Source organism: Trichoderma citrinoviride (assembly GCF_003025115.1).
Source record: "Trichoderma citrinoviride strain TUCIM 6016 unplaced genomic scaffold BBK36scaffold_4, whole genome shotgun sequence".
In the NCBI taxonomy this organism is placed as follows: Eukaryota; Fungi; Ascomycota; class Sordariomycetes; order Hypocreales; family Hypocreaceae; genus Trichoderma; species Trichoderma citrinoviride.
Genome location: NW_020194712.1, coordinates 288,400 through 310,693, shown reverse-complemented (window position 1 = coordinate 310,693; position 22,294 = coordinate 288,400). Strand labels below are relative to the sequence as shown.

At 56.1% G+C, this 22,294-nt stretch overlaps 5 protein-coding genes across 5 annotated transcripts; 4 read left to right on the top strand and 1 right to left on the bottom strand.

Annotated features, from left to right (window-relative positions):
• Positions 1 to 219: 219 nt before the first annotated feature.
• Positions 220 to 1,577, top strand: BBK36DRAFT_1194085 (hypothetical protein; the record flags this gene model as incomplete). The annotated part of the gene is made up of 1 exon (XM_024896837.1): positions 220 to 1,577. The coding sequence occupies exon 1, from the start codon at positions 306 to 308 to the stop codon at positions 1,575 to 1,577; it is 1,272 nt and encodes a 423-aa protein (XP_024751193.1). The 5' UTR covers positions 220 to 305.
• Positions 1,578 to 4,788: 3,211 nt separating this feature from the next.
• BBK36DRAFT_1167171 (YjeF N-terminal domain-like protein) lies at positions 4,789 to 7,134 on the top strand (the record flags this gene model as incomplete). Its single annotated transcript, XM_024895016.1, has 2 exons — positions 4,789 to 4,903; positions 5,006 to 7,134. 2 exons carry the CDS (start codon positions 4,789 to 4,791, stop codon positions 7,132 to 7,134), a joined length of 2,244 nt encoding a protein of 747 aa, XP_024751192.1.
• A 2,437-nt stretch (positions 7,135 to 9,571) lies between these two features.
• Positions 9,572 to 12,076, top strand: BBK36DRAFT_1194074 (PalH-domain-containing protein; the record flags this gene model as incomplete). Its single annotated transcript, XM_024896836.1, has 1 exon — positions 9,572 to 12,076. The coding sequence occupies one exon, from the start codon at positions 9,572 to 9,574 to the stop codon at positions 12,074 to 12,076; it is 2,505 nt and encodes an 834-aa protein (XP_024751191.1).
• Positions 12,077 to 14,041: 1,965 nt separating this feature from the next.
• BBK36DRAFT_1114328 (longevity assurance proteins LAG1/LAC1) lies at positions 14,042 to 15,564 on the top strand (the record flags this gene model as incomplete). The annotated part of the gene is made up of 2 exons (XM_024890013.1): positions 14,042 to 14,224; positions 14,440 to 15,564. The coding sequence occupies 2 exons, from the start codon at positions 14,042 to 14,044 to the stop codon at positions 15,562 to 15,564; spliced, it is 1,308 nt and encodes a 435-aa protein (XP_024751190.1).
• Positions 15,565 to 17,781: 2,217 nt separating this feature from the next.
• On the bottom strand, positions 17,782 to 21,154 carry BBK36DRAFT_1115351 (hypothetical protein; the record flags this gene model as incomplete). Its single annotated transcript, XM_024890122.1, has 3 exons — positions 17,782 to 18,226; positions 18,300 to 20,488; positions 20,723 to 21,154. The coding sequence occupies 3 exons, from the start codon at positions 21,152 to 21,154 to the stop codon at positions 17,782 to 17,784; spliced, it is 3,066 nt and encodes a 1,021-aa protein (XP_024751189.1).
• Positions 21,155 to 22,294: the final 1,140 nt, after the last annotated feature.

Genomic DNA, 22,294 nt, shown 5'->3' with positions numbered 1-22,294 from the left:
AGCGGATGACTAAGCGAGACCCTGTTTATCTTCCAGGCACTTTCGCTGATACGCGATAAAGCTCACGCGTTGATTGATGCACGTACTTGTACGAGCCCTGGAAGACGCGCCTCCAATTCACACGACTAGCAGCTGCAGCACGGCATTAGCACCCGACCTCTGCAATTGGCTTCCAATCAGCAGCAGCAGCAGCATCGTTGAACCCTCACACATGCACTCGATGCCGCCCGTCGCACCTGATCCATGGTGGTAGCACTAACTCGGCCCTGCTCCAGCTGGAACCTCCAGGCCTCAACGTCCCGTATATGAAATCCGCTGTCGCCGTTCGCCCGCGGAGCCTCCAGAGAGCAGCCCAGACGCTCGCCCATCTCCCCTCGTCGCCTCGCACCGCCGCCCCGATGTTCGCCAAGGCCTCCAAGGCGTACAAGGCGCCCAAGGAGCCCCCCGGCAGCAATGCCCTGGCCAAGACGCTGTTCCCGTCCAGCAGCCCTGCGGCGCCTGCGACCGACATCCGCGACCTCATGACCAAGGCGGGCTCGACGACGTCTTCGGCTTCAGCTACCACTGGCTCGGCCTCTACCACCTCCGTCTCTACGTCGACCTCGGCTTCGACAAAGACTTCGTTTTCGACAACAAGTCGGCCTTTGCAGGACCGGACATCGAGCCTCATGCAGCAGCAACAACGGCAGCACCAGCCCCAGCAGCCCACCACGGGACAGCTGGTGTCGCTCTACAAGCAGTCGGAAGCAGTGCACTTCACTGCGGACGACTTCAGCGACGATGAGAACATCATGCTCGACTTCAAGGCTCCTCAAGCCGCTGCAAATCCAAAGCCAAAGCCCCAGGCTGACATGAACACTCTCCCTTCTCTCACAGACGAAACCCCTCCAGCGACCCAAGAGATTGACTGGTCATCATCTCCCACATCACACTTCTTCCCCCCTCAACAACCCAAAACGACAACAGCTTCCTTAAAGCGCGACTCATCTGGCGAGAGCCAGTCGATGGGAGCTCCCGCGCAAAAGAAGAAGCGAGTGTTGCCATCGAGTTTCCATTCAGACTACGTCGAGCATCAGGCGGCCGCCGCAGCGGCACGTGTCTCGTCTTCAAAGTCGACACGCATGTGGGAAGCCTCCGACATTCAGGAACGGAAGAAGCAATTCAAATCCCAGCAGGCAGCCCGATCAGAGTCTCAAGTACCGGACGCACAGCCCGAGTCCGACTATCATTCGGCGCCCGCGGTTGCAAAGTCTCACGATGCCGCCAAAGGCGATGCCATCCACCTGAGTAAGGAACAGGAGCGTGTGCTCGACCTCGTAGTGAACGAGGGCAAGAGCGTCTTCTTCACTGGCCCCGCAGGCACGGGCAAGTCCGTCCTGATGAGGGCCATCATCAACCAGCTGAGGATCAAGTATGCTCGAGACAGTGACCGGGTCGCCGTGACAGCATCAACGGGCCTTGCTGCGTGTAACATTGGAGGAATCACGCTTCACAGCTTTTCGGGTAGGCCAGACATTGACATCTCCGCAGGCTTACTGCCTGTTGAGCCAGACTTGTTGGGAGACGCAGCTGACTGACCATTTCTTTCTTCCCCGGGGAATAGGTATTGGCCTTGGAAAGGAAGACGCGCCTACTCTTGTCCGCAAAATCAGGAGGAACCCTAAAGCCAAGAACCGATGGCTTCGCACAAAATGCCTGATCATCGATGAGGTCTCCATGGTGGACGGAGACTTGTTTGACAAGCTGTCGCAGATTGGAAGGACCATTCGCAACAACGGCCGGCCCTGGGGCGGCATTCAGCTGATCATCACTGGCGATTTCTTCCAGCTGCCGCCTGTCCCCGATGCCGACAAGAAGCGGGAAGCCAAATTCGCCTTTGATGCCGCCACTTGGAGCACGTCGATAGATCACACAATCGGTCTTACGCAGGTCTTCCGTCAGCGAGACCCCAAATTCGCCAACATGCTGAACGAGATGCGGCTGGGGAAGATTAGCCAAGAGACGGTGGACGCCTTCAAAAGGCTATCAAGGCCCCTTGAGTTCAAGGACGGTGTGGAGTCGGCCGAGCTGTTTCCTACGCGAGCGCAGGTTGACGGATCCAACGAGAGACGGCTGAGAGAGCTGCCCGGGAAGTCAAATCGATACGATGCGATAGACTCGGGAGACCCAAACATTCGAGACAAGCTACTAGCGAATATGATGGCGCCCAAGACTATTGAGCTCAAGATTGATTCCCAGGTCATGCTCATCAAGAACTTGGACGCATCTCTAGTCAACGGATCCCTTGGCCGAGTCATTGCCTTTTCTGACGAAAGGACGTTTGACATGACCAACACGGATGAATACGATTCATTCGAGGATGATGCCATGGCAAAGGCCCGGAGGAAGCTCAAGGCTTTTAGCCGCGAACCAGAAGAGGGCGGGACGGGCATGAAGTACCCCGTTGTACGGTTCATCTCGACTGACGGAGTGGCCCGAGTCATCCTCTGCCAGCCAGAGGAGTGGAAGGTGGAGCTGCCCAACGGAGAGGTTCAAGCCAAGAGAGTCCAGCTCCCGTTGATCCTTGCGTGGGCCCTGTCCATCCACAAGGCCCAGGGACAGACGCTGGAGCGAGTGACGGTCAACCTGGGACGGGTTTTTGAAAAGGGGCAAGCCTATGTCGCACTCAGCCGTGCGACAAGCCAGGAGGGACTTCGCGTCTTGGGCTTCGACAAGTCCAAGGTCATGGCTCATCCCCGTGTCATAAACTTCTACAGCCAACTCTACAGCGCCGAGGAAGCGGCGGCGAAGAGGCCAAAGTCCATCACCGACTTTGTAGCGAACCGGAAGGGCGCTGTATCTACGGCGGTTCGAGAGGTTATTGACCTGGACTCGGACGAAGAGAGGGCCGCGGCATATTAGAGCTCTCCTTCTTTCCCTTTACGTGTTGGGTTGCCTGTGGGCTGCGTCATCTATGAGAGTAAATGTATTACTACGAATTCATCACCGTTATATGATTCCCCTCATGAATATCTAGATAGGGACGGGATGTGAGAGGCTACTGCAATGCAGATTCATGACCGGATCAAGACAAGATGCTAGCTTGGTGCCTCTCGTGTGAAATGGCGGCGTCCGGGCCGTGGTTGTCATGTGCGAGACAGTCTGAGACCTGCCTGATGGGATCATTTCGATGTGGATGTGGACGTACTAGTAATTCGTCGAAGAACTTTATGCGAGACGCGGAGCGCCCATGAAATTGTTGAGAGACAGGGGATTATGAATCACTCAGCCGTCCTTTGTGCACCTTGGTCTATCTGTACATGTACCAAGATGACCCCAAGTAGTAAGAGCACCTGTAAGAAGAGACCTAATGGTCATCAGCAGGGGAAAAGCAGTGGACAGAGAGGTTAGAAACATGATAGGTGCGACGATTTCGTCATCGGAAAAAAGTCCGATTCCAAGACGTGCATCGAGGTAGGGAGATGAAGAAGTCGTGTGATGAACGGTTCGCATCGGATAGGGCGTACAGGTATTGTAGAAGGAGGAGGAGGATGAGGAGGAGGCGTTCGTCATGCCATCCCAAGCAGGGAGGATTGTCTTGGATTATATCAGAATTCAAGCTCAAGACATATCCAGAGATGTTATCAGTGCTTGTTGGGGGCTGAGAGACTGAGTAAGAGGATCTGGGTGGTCCAGCTTACTTCATGTTGTCGGTATTACATGTAAGATTTGGACGGACAAACACTGTACAAGTACCTCAGCCGTGAGCCTTGACGACGATGATGGCATCGGGAACATGTCAAGTGTGACAGCGCGGCCTGTGCCTGCAGGGTGCGACCAGCGAGCCGATTCAGTGGCTGGCTGGCGAGATGCAGCTCAGGCGCTGACTCTCCCCCAATTGGTCTCCAAGCTCCCGGCCCGTTCCCCCCAGCCCCCAAGCAGTCGGGTACGATGAGCACATCGCCTGTAGGTGCCCTGCAGGGGAGGACGTGCTACAGCGCTCCGGGGGCTGTCTTTCAGCGGCCCGGGCTCTCTGGCAGTCCACTACAAGTCCATCGTCAAAGAAACGCGCCAGGGCTCTGTTCGATGCTCGGCGACCCGATCGGGCCTAGCGCAGCCACACCCCCCAAACCCGCTGGACTTTCCGGACTAGTAGAGCCAAAGATGCCAGCCATCCATATCATGCACCGAAATTTATTCATTCTTCCATCCTTTCTCCCGGCCTCTTAAGAACCGCCCTCTTCCCTCCCCCGACTTGTCTTTGCGCCACAATCGGAGTTGGAATAAGCTCGACTCGACGCGGACGGCATCAGGAATCTTTCAGCTCCCGTTGTCGCGTTTCCCGTCTTTCTCCTCGACGATCACGGCGAACTGCGCTTCGAGCCCGCCTTCTCCGATTCACCGTCCGACTTGCGCGCGTGTCCGCAAAGCTTCCTCCTGACGTCGTTGGGGGGTCCTGATCGGAGGCTCTCCCCTCCGCCCACGTCTGGGCTTCCGCGACAAGACAACTGACGAACGGGCACATACCGTCTCTCCATTACCCGAATCCCCTCCTGTGCGAGTTTCGAAAGGCTCGAATCGATACCCACTGGACCGCTGACCGCACGATCACCACGACTTCTCCCCCCGAGGGAGTCCTTCGTCGTGAAGGCTTGCGAGGGTCCTGCCCCGTGTCTAGATGACGGCATAAAGTGCACGAAAGCTGGAGACTCGCACTCCCCTCGAACCTTTTCATCTCATTCGGGAGACAACGGGGCCGACAACATAGTAGGATCAAACAGCCCCGAAGTTGCCCTGCGCATCGTCGACATGAGCCAGTTCATTGGCCTGCACATGCGGGTGGTGCTGAGGGATCCTGCCGGACACCTGCTCACGGGCACGGTGAGTGATGTTCAGGCGGGCATCAGCCTCACTCTGACAAACGGTAAGCGCGTCTCTTTTCTTGTCTATTCCTTGCATTTAATACCCTACGGCTGCAACAAGTCGGGAACTCGAGTGAGCACGAGACTAAGCCATTGAACCACAGTATTCCTCACTGCGACGCGGGAGTGGATTCCTCACATTCGAATCGACGCCTCCAACATCGCAGACCTGTCCGAAGTGCACTGCGATGGACCGGATACGAAGGCACCACCCGCCCCGAAGACTACGTACGCCAGCCAACAGTCACCCAGGCAACCCCCCGTGCAGCAACTGCCCACGAAGCCGATCCAGCCTGCCTTTGTCGATCCAGCCATTCTGAGTCTGGGAAGACGGCCCAAGTCGGCGGCATCGGGAAAGCCCAAGAACCCTCCTGGCCAGGAAGTGGACGAGACCGACCCAGCAGCGCAGCCGGGAGTCTTGTACGGGATACATGTGGGACGGCAGTCCTCGGTTGACTCGGGCGACGAGGACACCATTGTGGCGTCGGTGAAGGATTTGAAGATAGATCCTGTAGTCATTCCCAAGGACGTGCCAAGTAATAAGCTTCGTCCCGCCAAGGAGGTGCCCGGTTCCACGCAGACAACACAGCAGCAGCAGCAGCAAAAGAAGAAGGCACGTCGGCATCCCAAGGCTCACAAGGAGCATCTCGGTGAGCCGCAAGTAGCCATGCAGACACAGGGGCACGGAAAGGGCTGGCGGCAAACTCCCATTCTGCAGAGCAACGCTTCTTTCCAGCCGTTTACCTCCCTCAAGCGAAACACGAAGGGCGTCAAGAATCTCATGGACAATGGATTCGCCTCCGAGGATGTCACGGAAGAGATGGGCGACTTCGACTTCGAGAACAACCTGGCCAAGTTCGATAAGCACAAGCTCTTTGACCAGATGAGGAAAGACGACCAGGTCGACGATGCGAGCCGCCTCGTGGCACACAACCGCCGGCCCAAGCCTGGAACGGCGGGGGGCAAGAACCTGCACTACACGGAAAACGTGCTGGATATACCTTCGGGCACGGCGACGCCCAGTGCCGACTACTGGAACAGCGAGGCAGACGTGGGCGCCAACGGGTCGGAGAGGCTGAGCGGCCGAGAGCCCAAGAACGGGGCCCAGGGTAGTCGGCGGCCCGACAGCAAGACGGGGGCTGGCAAACGCTCGCAGTCGCGCAAGGCGAGCACCGCTGCCGTGGGGAGCCAGCCACTTAGCAGGGTCAACTCCAGCCTACGGTATCAGGCATCTCGCCGGTCAAGCCCCACGACGGGGCACCGCAGCACCGACTACGAGCAGCAGCAACAACAGCCCGGCCTCTACCTGGTGCCTTCCAACCGCCGCGTGGAGACGATATCTACGCTCCAGATGCTCAACATCGAGAACATTGCCGCCAACGAGATTGGCTTCAGCGAGGCGCTCATGGCGGAAAATGCCGGCAGGGGCATCGCCGAGGTGGCCGTGACCGCGCTGTCCGACCCGGCCATGAAGGTCCGATTCGAGATGGTCGTGGCCGCAGCGTCCAGCAATGCCTCGCTGCGCACGTCTACGATTGTGATTCTTGCCGGTAACAACAAGTCGGGCACCCGCGCGCTGGCCGCTGGTCGTCATCTGCGGAACAAGAACTTTGACGTGGTTGTGTGCTTGGTGGGCATCGAGCGCGAGCGCGACTTGCTGGAGGATTTGAGGCGTCAGATACAGCTCTACCGGAACTTTGGAGGCAAAGTACTGAGCAAGAACGACTTCTTCGAGTACCTCCGAAAGGGATCCGGATCGGCTAGCGGCCTGCCCATCTCCCTCATCATCGACGCGCTGCTGGGGCTCACCATGTCGTTTGAGGAGCTGCGGGTGGGCGACCAGGCGTCGGTGTACGAGCTGATGGAGTGGGCGAACCGGAACGAGGCGTTTGTGTTGGCGGTAGACGTGCCCTCTGGCATTGATCCGACAAGCGGCAAGGTTGCCATCATCGATGGGGGCCACTTGTTCGTCAAGCCACGCTACGTCGTTGCCATTGGAGCACCCAAGAAGGGGCTTCTGGAAGCCGTCACACCGCCCCCCCACGATGATTCGGGCCTCTCATCAGATATCGGCCACGAGGACGAGTGGCGCCTGTTTATCGCCGACTTGGGCCTCGGCAGCTCCATCTGGAGAAAGTCTGGCACCAAGATCCGACGAGGCATCGATTTCGACGGCAAGTGGGTGCTGGAGATGAAGTACCGCGGCCTCGAGGAGAGCGAAGAGGAAGACTAGGAGAAAATCAAACGGCGCGGAATTCCAGACATATGGCTTAATGGCGTTACGACTTATTGAAAGGAGGGGAACAAAAACAATAGCCCATATATGCGAAAAGGAAAAAGAAAGGTCAGAGGGCATGAGGTTCAAAAGAGCGCAGTATCACGAGGTTATCATGATGCTTCCGTGAGAGAGAGCGGAAGGGCTCGTGGATGTTTTTCCAAAGGGAGGAAGATGGCGGACTGTAACTATTACACAGCATCATGAGGCGTCGATTTCGAGTTTTCGACAGACTGTATCTTAGCATTGAGGAGGTGATACCATGGCAATACGACACGATACCAGTATGATACCAAGGCAGTACGATGCATTATCGAAGTGTTTTTATGCCGCTGAGGCTCGGCGTCTATAAGTGCGTTCCGCTTGAGGTGACCTTGTAGCGACATGTATCCAATTGGACATTTTCTTGTTGCAGACTAAGGCACCACGATGAGACGCAGCCGCAGCGTTGGTTTCTGCCAAGAGACTGCGGGAGAGCGGAGAAAAGAAGCCCTTTTATTTTGCCAAGAGGGACGGCGGCGGGCGGTGCATGTTGGCCCTCTTTCGCTCTGCCTTCCTTTCACTCTTCGATTGTTCTTTAGGGGGGGGGTTTAAAGGGTGAATATTCCTTGGTAAGGTAAGGTACCTATATGTAGACGGTTATGCGGGCGAGGTGTGTCCAATCGGGCTTGCTTTTCCTGTGGTGTTCCTGCGCATGTCAATTGCTTGACTGATTCCGAAGAACGTGGGTTACTTTTGTTTTTAACCTTGTTTCTTTATATGAGTAGGTTAATTAGGGGCCTAAAGTGGCATTAATCAGGAATGCAACAGCAAGGTGTACTTTCACATAAAACCACACGAGAAATGGCGATGTGATATTGAGGGCGAGACTTCTTCCATCTCAACACTGCTCCACATGAATCAGAAAAAAGCAAGAGGCGCGATAGACAAAAGTTCGCTTTTCTTTGGCCTTGTCATTTCGACTTGTCTTTTTGGATTCCGGCTTCTGCTGCGGCTGCGAAGACACGTGGGTGGGCGTGTGCCTCTTGTAGGGGGAGGGGGAGGGAGCGGAGCAGAATTGGGGAGGATAGAGATGTTCTAGATGCATTGTAATTCTTCTTGAGGCTTTGATGGTGCGATGGAGAGTCATCGTACAAAATACCTACATCGTAATATGGCTTTACGGTGTGTTGTAAGGTATCATGGAACGATTCACTCGGTAAGTTGGGTACCTAAGCATGTCGCGGCACACATTGATATCAGTGTCGGCTCTATACAAAGGGTATGCAGATAACTTGTATACGAAGCACATACATGAACCAGACTAGGTACCTATGGAGCAAAGAGTATTATTCTTCATTCACTCCTGGCATATAGTAATACTGCGCAGAAGCATGGAAACACAGAGATGGCACAGGTTCTTTCAACTCATGGATGGCCAGCCTTTCGCATACGACAAATACTGGCACGGTGCACTCTCACTGTGTGCCGCATCTAACGCTGCGCCCCGGACGTTCATTGGTTCAGACACCCTGTCCCCGCTGCGGAAACCACGCCGTGCCGCCACCAGCACAGTGCGGACGGAAGCAGACGAAGAAAACACAGGGCTCCTCGAAAGGGTGCAGTCCATTGATGGATAAGGTATTCCAGGTATGGAGCACATGTACTGTAGGACGGCCTGGAGCAACACCAACGACCTTCCATTCTCCTCCCCAATCCAGCACCTCGCTATCGCCTCCGCTTTCGAACTTGCATTCCTCGCCAATCGAGCGTCTATTCTCACGACTTGCGGCCTTGGAACGAGTTACGAGAAACAATCGCCGTTCTCCTTCTGCCTATCCTTTTGCGAGAAGTGGTACTGGGTTTTGAGCGCACGCGGAACTCCGGGAGGAACAAAGCCGGTTTTTACGCGATCACGGTTTGTTTCGACGTCGACCCGATTCTCTCCTTTCGACAGCCACCGAGTGTCATGAGAAGCGATTTGCGCCTGATATCCGGCCTCGATTGAAACGAAACCAGCCCCCATCGGCTCGATTCTACAACCGAGGAGCGCCTTCGTAGACCCGAACAATCGCAGTCGTCCGTTGAACCCTTTTGGCGCCATCGCGGGTTCCCTTGAAATATCGTCGTCAGCGTTGGCCTAGGAGTCTTCCAGTTGAGGGCTGCCTGCAGTCGCTCCTCCGCCTTGATCTCGTTCGAGCCGGCGAAAAAGTTGTTGAAAAGGGGGCGGCGTTCCGGCTCGGCTGCACCAATTCATTGCATGCACAGGAAGTCGTCTTCTTCCATGGCGCACCCGCGATAGGGACCGACTGGCACCCTCTCCTTGTCGTCGCCGTATCACCGGCTGACTTTGTTTTCCACCGGCTTTCTTCTAACCTTCTACAAACCTCAAAAGAGGGCCCCCCCCGTTCCGGCCATGTCGATTACGGTCATGCCCAATCTGGCTCTGGCCGCCACGTCGTCCCTGGAGGCGTCCATGGCGCTGTGCACCAGCACGTGGCTGCCCGCCAACGGCATCCTTTCGCTCGACGGCCAGTCGGACGATGCCATTCTGACGCTCGACAGCGACGCCCTCTTCCAGGCGCCCTGCCCGACGGCCACGATCCCGACCGTCTCCGTCGCCGTCAGCGACCCCGCGACCACCGACACGGGAGGAGGCTCGAGCCTGAACCTGCAGGACCTGGGCGATGACGGCGATCCCGACGACAGCCCGCACTTTTCCGACTTCCGAGACCCCTTTTACGCCTCGAGCTTCCCGATATGCTACGCCCTCGCGGCCACCACCGTCACCGCGTACATGCTCGTCATCATGCTCTTCATCACGCCCAGGTCCTTCTTCGACAGCGGCGTCGTCTACCTCGGGCGCCCCGGCGGCTTCACCAACAGCTCCTCGGGCGGCGTCAACATTGGCGGCCGCCCGTGGCTGCAGAAGCTGGCCGCCCTGACTGTAGCGATATCCCTGACGATTGCCACGGCGGACACGTTTCGGATCGCAAAGATACAGTACATCTGGGGCGTGCAGAACGCAAAGGTGCTGCAGAACGAGGTCATGGGGAGCACCGAGCTCAAGGCCATCCGCATCGTGTCCGACACGTTCCTGTGGCTTGCGCAGGCGCAGACGCTCATCCGGCTGTTCCCGCGCCACCGCGAGAAAATCATCATCATGTGGGCCGCCTTCTTCCTCATCAGCCTCGACGTCATCTTCAGCGCCCTCAACAGCTTCCTGTACTCGGACCCGGACAGCACCGGCAACTCCATGCCCAAGAGCTTTGCGCATCCCATCCCCGCGCTGAGCTACCTGTTCCAACTGGCGCTCGGGGTGCTGTACGCGGCGTGGGTCGTGTACTATGCAATCATGAAGAAGAGGTACTCATTCTATCACCCCCTGATGAAGAACATGTGCTTAGTGGCCGGCATCTCCCTGGGCGCCATCCTGATACCGGTCGTATTCTTCATACTCGACATCTCGAAGCCAGAGTTTACTGGCTGGGGAGACTACGTGCGCTGGGTTGGTGCGGCGGCTGCCAGCGTGGTGGTGTGGGAGTGGGTGGAACGAATCGAGGCGCTGGAGCGTGAGGAGAAGAAGGATGGGATCCTGGGAAGGGAGGTGTTTGATGGAGATGACACGCTCGAGGTGAACGCAGCGGAGCTCCCCTGGTCGCGGAAGCGAAAGGGCTACAAACCCAAACCGGGCGGAGATGGCGATGGCAGGGGAGTCATGGTGACGGAGAGGGAGCGGATGCCAGGGGAGGGCGGTTGGCCTGCTGTTTCGGGTATTGGCGGCCGGCACCGTGAGCGGGATGGCAGCTCTGGATACGGACGTGACAACGGATTAAGTGGTGGGACAGCGGCAGAAAGGACATCAGGACCTATCATGAGAGTGGCGCCGTGGATCACACGACCTCCTCCGGTCGCGACGCCGGTCAGTAGAACGGACACTACGAGTGCTGCCAGCAGTACGGTATACGCCGTGAGGCACCAAGGAGGCGGCTCTGACGGCATGCCAAGGGCAGCCGATTCGGTAGCGTCCGCTCCGATGCGGACCGCTGCGGATGGCCCGAGACCCGAAAGTAACCAAGGCCACCGCCCTGTTGCAGAAGACGCCGCATCGACAAACCAGCCGCCTTCGTCCGTCTCTCCAGGGGATTCCCCAACTGGCCATATCGCGATACGGGAGCCGCCGAGGTCGGCAGACTTGGAGGCGAATTCTAGCTCCGGCGGCGGCGGGCGTTGGCAAGCGCTGCTGCGCCGTGGAAGCGGTGGAACGACATCACCGGTGCAGTCGTCGCCCAGGCCCTTGTCGGATACTCGGTCGACCATTACCACGAGAGCCCGGATCGATACAAATCGGTGGGACATCCGCGGCAGGCTGGAAGAGTTTGCCATGAGCCAGGCCGAGAGGATTCGGGAAAGGCTGCGGCCGACGACGGATACGGAAAACCTGCCCGTCATGGTCATCCCGGCGCCGGCACGACGAGGGGCCGCGCTGCAGCAGGTTCTGGAGGAGGAGGGGGAAGAACTGGGCAGCGCGGCGGCATCGGCCTTGCGACGTGCGCGGGGGTCCAGCAGCAGCAGCTCTTCTGAAGAGGTATACGAAGTAAGGGGGCGGAACACCATGGCGCCCGCCGTGTACTCGAGGGGGACGACGGGCGCACGCGAGAGGCCTATACCGCCCACCAATCCGCCTCTGTGGCCCGGGGTTCGGAATCGGCACCTTTACGACGACGACGATTACTCGTACGACGACTCGGTGACGGAGACTTCGTCTGTATTATCAAGGGAGCACGAGCACGAGCACGAGCATGAGCAGGAGCACGGCAACGAACATGAACCAGATCCGGAGCCTGAGCCGGAGATCTACACCGGCCGAGAAGACAGGCGCACGATGCCGCCTGGAGACCCTGGCGCTTCCTCTTCATAGCGTCCTTGGCTGGGTCCCTGGTTTTATCTTTTCCTGTGTTTGTGCGGCCGGCGGTTATGAAGCGCGGTGCTTCGTGGTGGGTTGTCCTTTGAGCGAGGCGTTTTAGAGTCTTTGGATTTTACGGGCTGTTTCTTTCCATCTAAGGTCATTTCTGGGGGGGCAACGTATATCGGTGTATGATATATTGGGCATTGTGGCCTGGCGATACCCGGGGTTGTTATGGTGAAGATGGAGGTTTCCCTCTACGAGAGGTCTTTACCGTGAGTGCTTGATGAGAAGGGCGGTTGCTTTGCTATCACTTGGCTATATAAAATGTGTTTATGCGAATATGTATGATATGAATTGGACAAATTACGTCACTTGTTCCGAAGGCAGGAATTCGACGCCCAAAAGTGAGCTTCGTATTCCGTGTTGAAAAGCAACGACAACTCAGATTCATGAGGAGATGGGCATCATGTAAGCGGACCGTCGGGGGTCATTGGCTGGACATGTTCTTGCTTTGTAGTCTAGTACTTGTCACGTAAGCAGTCTATGTATGAGGAGAACAGAAAAGAGCGAAAAGAATGAATGAATGAACGAATGATTGATTGAATGACAGATGGACAGGGATACCCCTGCATCCCGTCGTTGACCCAAGCCGCCACTAGGGGTCTCTTTTGCAGGGGTCTTGGAAAACTTACGTGTAAAAGGAGGGCCAATGAGGATACTAGTAAATAGTGGGACAGTTACATAGGAGGCTGTGATGAAAGGTTGGGGGGCATTGATGAGCTTGAATAGAAGATTGATGATGTTGAAAACTGAGGGCTTGGAACTATACATGTCTGCTCTTTGTGTTAGTATAGGTATTGGCGGCTTGTTTGAGATGGCGATGGGCGTTGGATACCATTGAGACGAGTAAATGCTGCAGCCAGATGGAGGCTGCTCAGTAACGAATCTCGATGATGCTGTAAAGGTACTAAGGTAGGGAGATACCTGAAGCTGGCAAGGGCCATAGCGGCACTCGAAGGTATCTTGGTACCGATTGGCGTCAAACTGCTGGAAGCCTCGCCATCGCCCACTGTAGTTGAACCTCTACCTCTTCCCAGATAAGGTCTCGTCTTTTTCCCCCTCCTTTGCATCTGCCATCTCCAGCCCCATTCATCCACCTCAACAATCTACGACAACGACGGCTGTCAGCTCAGCTCACTCACTCGCCCATCGGCACGGGGTTCCGAATCCCTTTTCTGTCCCGTCCCTGCTCGGCACTTGTCGCGCCGAACCTCGAACGAGATCCCGCCTGGAATCCGGCACCTTGGTAGCCCATCCTTTGGCCGCCTCTTGACGCTCTTGTCCCCTCTCTTCCTTTTCTCCGTGTCTTCGATACATCTGCTATCTCTTCTTCAGCCGTCTCCTCACAGACCGCCACTCTTCAGCCTTGTCCCTCCTGACTCGACCGAGGCTCACCTCTAGTGAGACACCAAGCAAGCAGCCAAAAAGCGGATAATAAGCCCACGCTCAAAGTCTTGTCACCCCCCCACGGCCGCCAATCACTTGCGCCGGCGCCCCGCGAAAGAAGCAGGGGGGAAGAGACAAAGGCAAGCCAAACCAGGCAAAACTGGCCAGCGATTCGACTTTGCATTTTTGCTGATCGTGCTTCGCTCGACCTTTTTGCGTTGTCCCCCCTTTTTTCCCTTTCTCCTGCGTCCTGCCAGCGACTTCGACTTTGACCAATTCCTCGACCAATTGGTTTTATTTCTTCATTCTTTTCCTTGTGACAGAGAGACCTCGACAGCCGTCTCTACGAAGCGACAGACAATACCCAATTCCCAAGGGCCTCAGCGCAAGTCGACCGAAAGGGGCGGCTGAAAACACACACCAGAGACCACAAGGGGCTGCAACCCCCCGAGCGACCAAAACCCCCCCGATCGCCGCCCGAGACACAATTACAAGACAACCCGGCCTTTGCTACGCTCCCTCCCGCACACAATGACGGGCGTCGAGCCGTTCCCGCTGCTCAACACGTCGGCCGACCAGCTGCACAGTGCTGACGTCAACGTTGCGAGGCGCAGGCGTAAGAGCAGCGGCCTTGGGGGCGAGATTCGCGCTGGCGACACGGGCGCGCCAGCGCTGGCCTCTAGCAGAGTCAGCCTCAATGCCCACGACTCCGAGGTGAGATTGCGCTTGCTTTCCCTTTGCTGATGCTGATGCCCTGCTGATGGGCTAGCGGCCTGTCCTCCGGCTTGATCTCGCAGGCTCTCCTCCCCCTTCTGCTCTGGGCGCTTCTGCCTCCAGGGCTGATCCGGTCTGATCTGGTTTGGTTTCTAACGCGACACACGCACGACTCGTCCGAAGGCTCAGAGGACCCCTCCTCGGGCGCCCCCAAGACTTCCAAGCGCCGCCGCGCCCGCGGCTTCTTCTCCCAGCTTCGCCAGACAATGGTCAAGCACACCTTCGCCCTGCCCGCCGTCCTGCTGCTCGTCTTCCTGGCCGGCTACGCCATCAACCCGTCGGAAGCGAACCCATTCCACCACTTCCTCTTCCTCTCGTACCCGCTGCCCCAGGACGACCCCCTCCAGCCCGTCCAGTATGGCAAGGGCAAGTGGGACATTGCCTTTGTCGCCTTCTACACCATCGTCTTGTCCTTTACGCGCGAGTTCATCATGCAGGAGGTGTTGCGTCCAATGGCCCGTAGGACGGGCCTCAGCAAGGGGAAGCAGGCCCGCCTCATGGAACAAATGTACACGGCGCTCTACTTTGGCATCCTCGGGCCTGCGGGCATGTACGTCATGAGCCGCACGCCCGTCTGGTACTTCAACACCCGCGGCATGTACGAGGGCTTCCCGCACCGCTCGCACGAGGGCGTCGTCAAGTTCTACTACCTCTTCCAGGCGGCCTACTGGGCCCAGCAGGCCATCGTCCTCCTCCTGGGCATGGAGAAGCCGCGCAAGGACTTCAAGGAGCTCGTCGGCCACCACATTGTCAGCCTGGCGCTCATCGGCCTGAGCTACCGCTTCCACTTCACCTACATTGGCATCGCCGTCTACATCACCCACGACATCAGCGACTTCTTCCTCGCCTCGTCCAAGGCCCTCAACTACATCGACCACCCCATCGTCGCCCCCTACTTTGCCACGTTTGTCGCCGTCTGGATCTACATGCGCCACTACATCAACCTCCGCATCATCTGGTCCCTCTTCACCGAGTTCCGCACCGTCGGCCCCTTTGAGCTCAACTGGGAGACTCAGCAGTACAAGTGTTGGATCAGCCAGTACATTACCAGTGCCCTGCTCGCCTCGCTTCAAGCCCTGAACCTCTTTTGGCTCTTTTACATCCTGCGCATCGCCTACCGCTTCATCCGCGACAAGGAGGCCACCGATGACCGATCCGAGGACGAGGACGACGAAGAGACGGAGAAGCCCAAGCACAATGGCAAAAAGGCCGTCCCTCAGCTGCAAGTCCACTATGAGGACCTCAACGAGGACAAGCACAACGGCTCCGCCAAGCACTAAGGCGGCCCAATGAACTTGATTGCAAAGAGGGGGGAAGCAGAGGATGATGATTATGACGAACATGGCACGCACACAACATCGGGCAAAGTTGGAAAAAAGGGGCAAGTAGACGTAACAATTTCCGCAAAAAGAGAACCAAAAAGAATGGGCGGACATGCAGAATTGCGCAATGTCATCAAGATATAGCGGCGAAGGGGGGAGGTTTTTCCCCTTCTATATATCTTGGAAATAACATATGCTGGTGACGTGACCTTTTTAGTTCCGCGAGAGACTGGGTAAAAGGGAGGGAAAGGCAAGGGAAAGCGAAGCAAATGGGGGAAAATCATCGGCGTTGCTATCGAGTTGAGAAAGATGCCAGAAATGACGAGAAAAGAAAAGAAAAAAGAAACAACTGGGTTTGTTTGGGGGTTTCTTCATACTAATTGTAATTTATTCAACGAGAGAACTTTCTTCTATATGTATCTTCTATTTTTGTTTATGGCTTGGTCGGCGGACAAAGAAGGACTTGGGACTCACATCGATGCAAAGACTATATTACACTTCGTGTTATCTTCTGGCTTCATGTAGGCTGGAAAAGAGACCTTCTTTCCCCGTAGGTCTGACAGTCAGGGATCAAGTTGTCACTTTCGTTACGACGTGACGCTTAACACAATCATCAGACACTACAAGTCACATGGCATCAGGACACCTGTTTTTACCAAAATTGTTTTCTTATTTTTTTTTGTCCGTGCTACCAAAAAAGCTACCAAAAAGCTATCGAGGCTTGCCCTGTCCGTCTGTAGCAAATGTCCAGTTATTCCCTTCCCTATCAGGGTCTCCCCTTTTTTCGTTCGTGTTTTTGATTTTCCGTCCGGAGACTGACCGACTGTTGGCCATCTCGGCTTCCCTGAGGAAGAAGTCCCAAAAATGTATGTTTCGCGCAGATAACAGATGAAAAAAAGGAAACAGCTCAAACCCAAGTGGTGAATATATCACCGAGTCCGGATATCCATCCAGTCCAGAGGGCGTATTTCAAGGTGGAAAAGGAAAGAACCAATGAATAATGGGAAAATAAAGCCAGGTCATGTAAATCGTTGCCCGAAATCAAGTCAAGGTCCACGAGGCCTCGTCAATGGGCGTTCCAAACCCGGAATCCTTCCAAAGGGGAAACAAGAGAAACATACAAAAAAAAAAATTAAAAAAGAAGCAAGTCTTGTCGTCAAAATGTCGTCCTCTGCACCTCCACAATGTCCATCCTCCAGAGTCCTCCGTTTTCGACGTCAGTCGTGTCATTCACCCTCGATACAAGTAAGAGTCGTGTGACCCGGCAGTACCTTGGAGACACTCGGCGAAGAATTCGAAACTTCTTTCGGAAAGAACAAGGAGAATTGAGAGGCCAGTCAAATGATGTCTCGGGTCTCTCACAGGTGAAGTTTGACGCTTCATAGTCAAACAACGGCCGGCGATTGCCAAGCGGTGGCAGATGACGACACAAAGAGACGCAGAGCCGGTGCAAGAAACAGTGGTAAAACAACACACATTATATATGTCTTCTGCTGTAGTTGCGGCTATATCTTGTCTCTTTGTGAAATTCAGGGGTGTATTATTAAATAGTCGGAACGTCCGCAATAGATCCAGTACGAGAATAAGTAAAGGGGAGAAATGGCCACAGGTAGATCCGAGTCTCCGTGCCTAGCTGTTCGTAAATGGGCGGCGATATTCGAGAAATAAAAAGGAAAGGGGGCGCCGTCGTCATATTGAAAACTCTAGTCTCAATCATGCTTCGCGCGCATAAAGTCGACGTGAAACAAAAGTCCGGGGTCCGGGCTCGAAAGGATCGAAGAAATCAGATATGGCCGGCTAGAAAGGTAGCAATGTGTCTTATGCAGTGTGCATAGGAACGTCGAATAGATGAAATAACGGAAACTGAAATCCTATCCCCAACGCCGGTGCGATGCAGTCATCATGCTAAGGCCCTGATGCGGTCGTGCTATGGCCGGATGACAAGCGGTAGACTTGAAAAGACCTGCAATTTTTGAGTCCGAAGGGAAATCGAAGAGGTGATAAGAAAACGACGAAACAAAGTGCGCGTAGCCTAGAGACAGGCTAATAAAGTGGTATCAGATGCAAAAAAGAAAAGGAAAATCAGCGAGAACAGAGGTGTCTGTCTCTTGACGATTGACATGAATAGAATGCGGCCGCTGGTCTGGCCGTTTCCACGAAAGGGCCGAGTCAGATTTACTGAGGGTCGCGAGGCCGCTCCGGCTCCTGCTGGCGCTCCTGTCCCTGTCCCTGTTCCTGCGGTTCCTGCTGTCCCTGCTGCTCCTGCTCCTCTCCGTGGGCGGATTCATTGTCCGACGACGACGCGGAAGGGTGAGCATCACCATCGTCTTGTCCTTGAGAAGCAGCACCGTCCTGTTCGGTCGCAGATCCGTGACTCTCATAGCCGTCAAGCTGGGTCTTGTTCTTACCATCCATGTGCGCTTCACGCATGGCCCGTTTGGCTTGCAAGGAGGCCTCCCTAGCAGCATCCAAGGCACGTTCCGCAGTGACCTGCTTCTGCCACATGGAATAGTAGACGCCCCTGGCAGCGAGGAGCTCCTGGTGATTGCCCCTTTCAACAATGGTACCGGCGTGGAGAACGATGATCTGGTCGGCATGCGTAATGGTGGACAGGCGATGACTAGCAAGAAACCTCGTGTTAGCTCGAAAATTCCCAAAGAGTGCCAGTTGCAGCCAGTTTCAGGTTCACTTACGCAATGATGAGCAGCGTCCGGCCCTTACCGATACTACAGACATTTCTCTGGATCGCCTGCTCCGTGTGCGAGTCAAGTGCCGAGGTAGCTTCGTCCAACATGATGACCCTAGGGTCCTTGAGAATGGTACGAGCAATGGCCACGCGCTGCTTTTCACCGCCGCTGAGCCGGAGGCCTCGCTCTCCGACCTGAGTGTTGTAACCATCGGGGAACGACATGATGCGGTCATGGATGCTGGCCGCCTTGCAGGCATTATACACTTCCTTATCCGTGGCCTGAGGGTTGGCATACTTGAGGTTGTACATGAGGGTCTCGTTGAAGAGAGTCGTGTCCTGGGGCACCACTCCTATGTGGCGGCGGACCGAGTCGATCGTGAGATCCTTGACATTCTTGCCGTCGAATTCGATGCTGCCCTCGTCACAGTCATAGTAACGGAACATGTGTCGGAACAGGGTGGACTTGCCACCGCCGGACTCGCCGACAAAGGCCGTAGTGGTGCCCGGGGCGCACTCGAAGCTGATGTTGCGCAGAGCGGGCCGCCGAGAGTCGTAGGAAAAGCTCACGTTCTTCCATCGAACGTGTCCACTAAAGTATTCCAACGGTACGGCATTGGGCGAGTCGACGACGGTTGGCTGGATCTTGAAGAGCTCCAAAAGGCGCTCGCCGGAGATCATTGCCTGCTGGACTGTGCGGTAAAACGAGCCAAAGAAGTTGAGGGGGCCCTGAAGCTGGGTCAGGTAAGACACGACAACGAACCAGTCGCCCGTAGTTCGCATTCCTATGAGAACTTGGTAACCGCAGACCAGAGCAGCCACTATCCTGCCCAAGTTGAAGACGAAAGTCTGGCAGATGTTCATCATGACCATGCCGTGCTGGACCTGTGCCTCGGCCTTTTGGAAGGCCTCGACCTTGGCCCGATACCGGGTGGACTCGTACTCTTCCGCGTTGAAGTATTTGACCGTCTCGTAACTAGAAATAGAGTCGTTCTTCACCGCCTCCTCTTCGCGATCGGCATTTGTCATCTCTCGTCGCTGATCCGCCCTCGTGGCGGCCATCTTGATGGTCATGTACAGGTACCAGCAGGTGTCCACCAAGTTGAGCTGAGCGTACAGGGCACCGAAGCTGATGTAAAAGACGGAGATTGAGAGGAAGAGGTCGAACAGCATGGGAATGACCTGAAACGTCACCTGCTCGAGAAAGGCGTTGATAGCAGAGCCCTTGTTGAGTGCAGAGAGGACCTCGCCAGTGCGCTTCGACAAGTGGAAATCGAGGCTGAGGGAGTGGACGTGGTTAAAGGCCGCGGCCGTCAGCCCCCGATACGAGTACTGCGAAACGGGGATCCAAAGCAGGGATCTCAGCGAGCCGAGAAGGCCAGACTGTCCCTGAAGCACCCAGAGGACGCCCAGGATGCCAAAGTCCATGAACGGATAGTTGCCACTGGTGATGGGCTCGCCGCTCTTGAGCGCAGCAGTGAGCTTGTTGACGACTTTACCAATCTGCCACGGAACGTAGACGTTGACCAACCGTTGAAGAATGACCAACACAAAGCACAGCAGTACCTGAAGCTGTAGCCTCGGAGAGTCTTTCGGCCAAAGGTAGGGAAAGAACAGGGAGTAGCCCTTGACGTACTCCAGCCAGGTCTTGTGGGGGATCTTCTTCTGTCGATAGAAGGCGGCTTGGTCGTCCTTGCGAGCGTAGGGGGCCACGGCAGACTTGGCGGCGTTGGAGATGGTTCTACCACGAGACCGTCGGCCGTTAGCCTCGGAGCCTGTGCCTGTGGCCTGCCTAGCGTCATTAGAGCGAGGCTGTCCATTAGATAGCAGAGGCGTGGTCTCAGAGATGACAAGTCCTTCCTCGGCCTGGTGTTCGGCGGGGCGAGACTTGAGGATCCAGGCAACGCAGAAGAGGGTAATTGCGCCGACAAGGTGCAGCAGGCGGACAAAGTAGAGAGTCAAGTCAATCTTTGTCCACGAGTCAACGCAGGTGTCGTCTCCGTCGGGATCGTCTTGCTGGACGGTGCGGACAAAGTGGCAATCAGCAGCAACAACCGCTTCGGAAACGAAGAGGACGAGTTCACCAGTGAAGCCCAAGATCCAGATGGCCAGGTGGACAATGTTGGGTCCCTTGCGCCAGTCAAACAGCGAGAACAGGATATAAAGGTAGAAGAAGGTAGAGCCGACAACATGGCACTGAAAGAGAAAAGACAAAAGTTAGCGGAATCCTGAGGAGAGGATGGGAGGGTTTGGCAGCGAGGCCATTGGACCAAATTCCAATATGGCAGATCGTGCTAACCGGATGTTTCTTTGTTGTCCTTCTTTTTTTTTCCCCTCTTGACCCGACTGCTCGGGACCGAAAGATGCAGGAATCACCAGGGTTGCTCAAGGGGGGGTCAGATGGGGGCGAGATAGGGAGAGGGTGCATACCAGAGTCCATTCACCGGCCCATGGAAGTCCATCCTTTGCCCATTCGTAAGGGTTCTCGTGGTAGAAGGCGTGGACAAACATGCAGACACCGGTAGCCACATAGCTCAGGAAGATGCCAGCAGCGAGGTAGCGGAAGACATACTTGGCGATCCGGCCAAAACGAGGACCAATCTTACGGTCTCCGTCGCTGCGCCGCTTGCGCTTCGTGATGGGAAGGGGCTTGCCGCCGGGGCCCTTGACGGTAGGCTGGACGGAATCCTCTTCTTTCTTGGAGTTGAAGACGGAGTACCAAGCCGCGAGCACAATGAAGGTGACGAGCAGGACCAGAGAGTATATATATTGGGTATCTCGGAGGACGACCTCGGCCAGGGTGAGGCCCTTGGCACCGGGGGAGCCGCGAGCGTCGTCGGGCGGCGCGTCGTCGGCCAACATTGCGGCGGGCTGCTAGAGAAGACGAGAGTCGAGTTAGCAGAGCTGCGCGGTGGCTTGACGCCGATGAAGCAAGAAAGAAGAACAGGACAGATGGAAACAAGGAGCCATGGGGGGGTGGAAGAGGCTGAAGAAGGGCGTAAAAAAGAGAAGGGGGGGAGCAACAACTTTGGCGACTCTCTCCCTCGTCACGAGTCGAGGCGGACGGCAATCTTGCTCTTGTGCGTGATGCGCTGCCTGTCTGCCGAATGTGAATCGCCGCGAGCCGGGGCAGGTTGTACGTGGTGTGCAGAAGTCTTTGATGCCGATGGCTGTGATGGTGATGATGGTGTTTGGGGTGGGAATTGCGAAGTTTGCAGTGGCAAGGTGCAAGAGGTCAAGCGTTGCAGCCGTCACGGGGGGGCGAGAGAAGTAGAAGAAGAAGGATACGAGGAGCAGGCTTACTGACAATGAATGCTGGGGGCAGATCACCTGAGATGAAGCATTGCCGGGCAGCTGGCGGGCAATTGGCAGCTTGGACGCCGAGGCGGACGTGGGCGAGCAGCGCGCAGGGCAGCCGGCAGTTGAGCGCAGAGTGAGGCCAACGCGAGAAGCTGCAGGAGGCGGCCGCAGGAGGGGGACGGCGAGAGACGCTCAGCTGCGCGGCCAGAGGTGAGCGGAGGAGGAACTGGTGATGGTCCAAGGTTTGAAGAGCAGGGCAGATGGAAGTTGCAGTTGCAAGTAGTACTAAAGTCTACGAAAGTGGAAGTACTACAACTACAGTGACGGCTCTTGGCTTGGTCCCCTACTGGCCGATGCGCGGGTGGATGCGCTGGATTGGACCGTCTTCAGGCCCCGTTTCGATCGAGTCGCCTTTTTTCGGGGCGTGTGGCGGTGGAGCCCTGGGTTGTCTCTTTCGGTGGTGGCCGGGACTAACATGTGCCATGTACCGCCCTTGCAACTGCACCCGCAATCCCGCCCCTACAGGCTACCTCACTAGATCGAGGTCCAGTTAGAGGCAGTACATGTACCTTGCTGCACTTGGTAACGATGCTAAGGTAGTGCTGTTACCAGCTACCTAAACTCGACGTGCCACCGAATCAACCAGACCCGACCATCAGTGGTGTCCAGCTGCCAGCTGCCAGAGGACGCCCAGCAACCAGG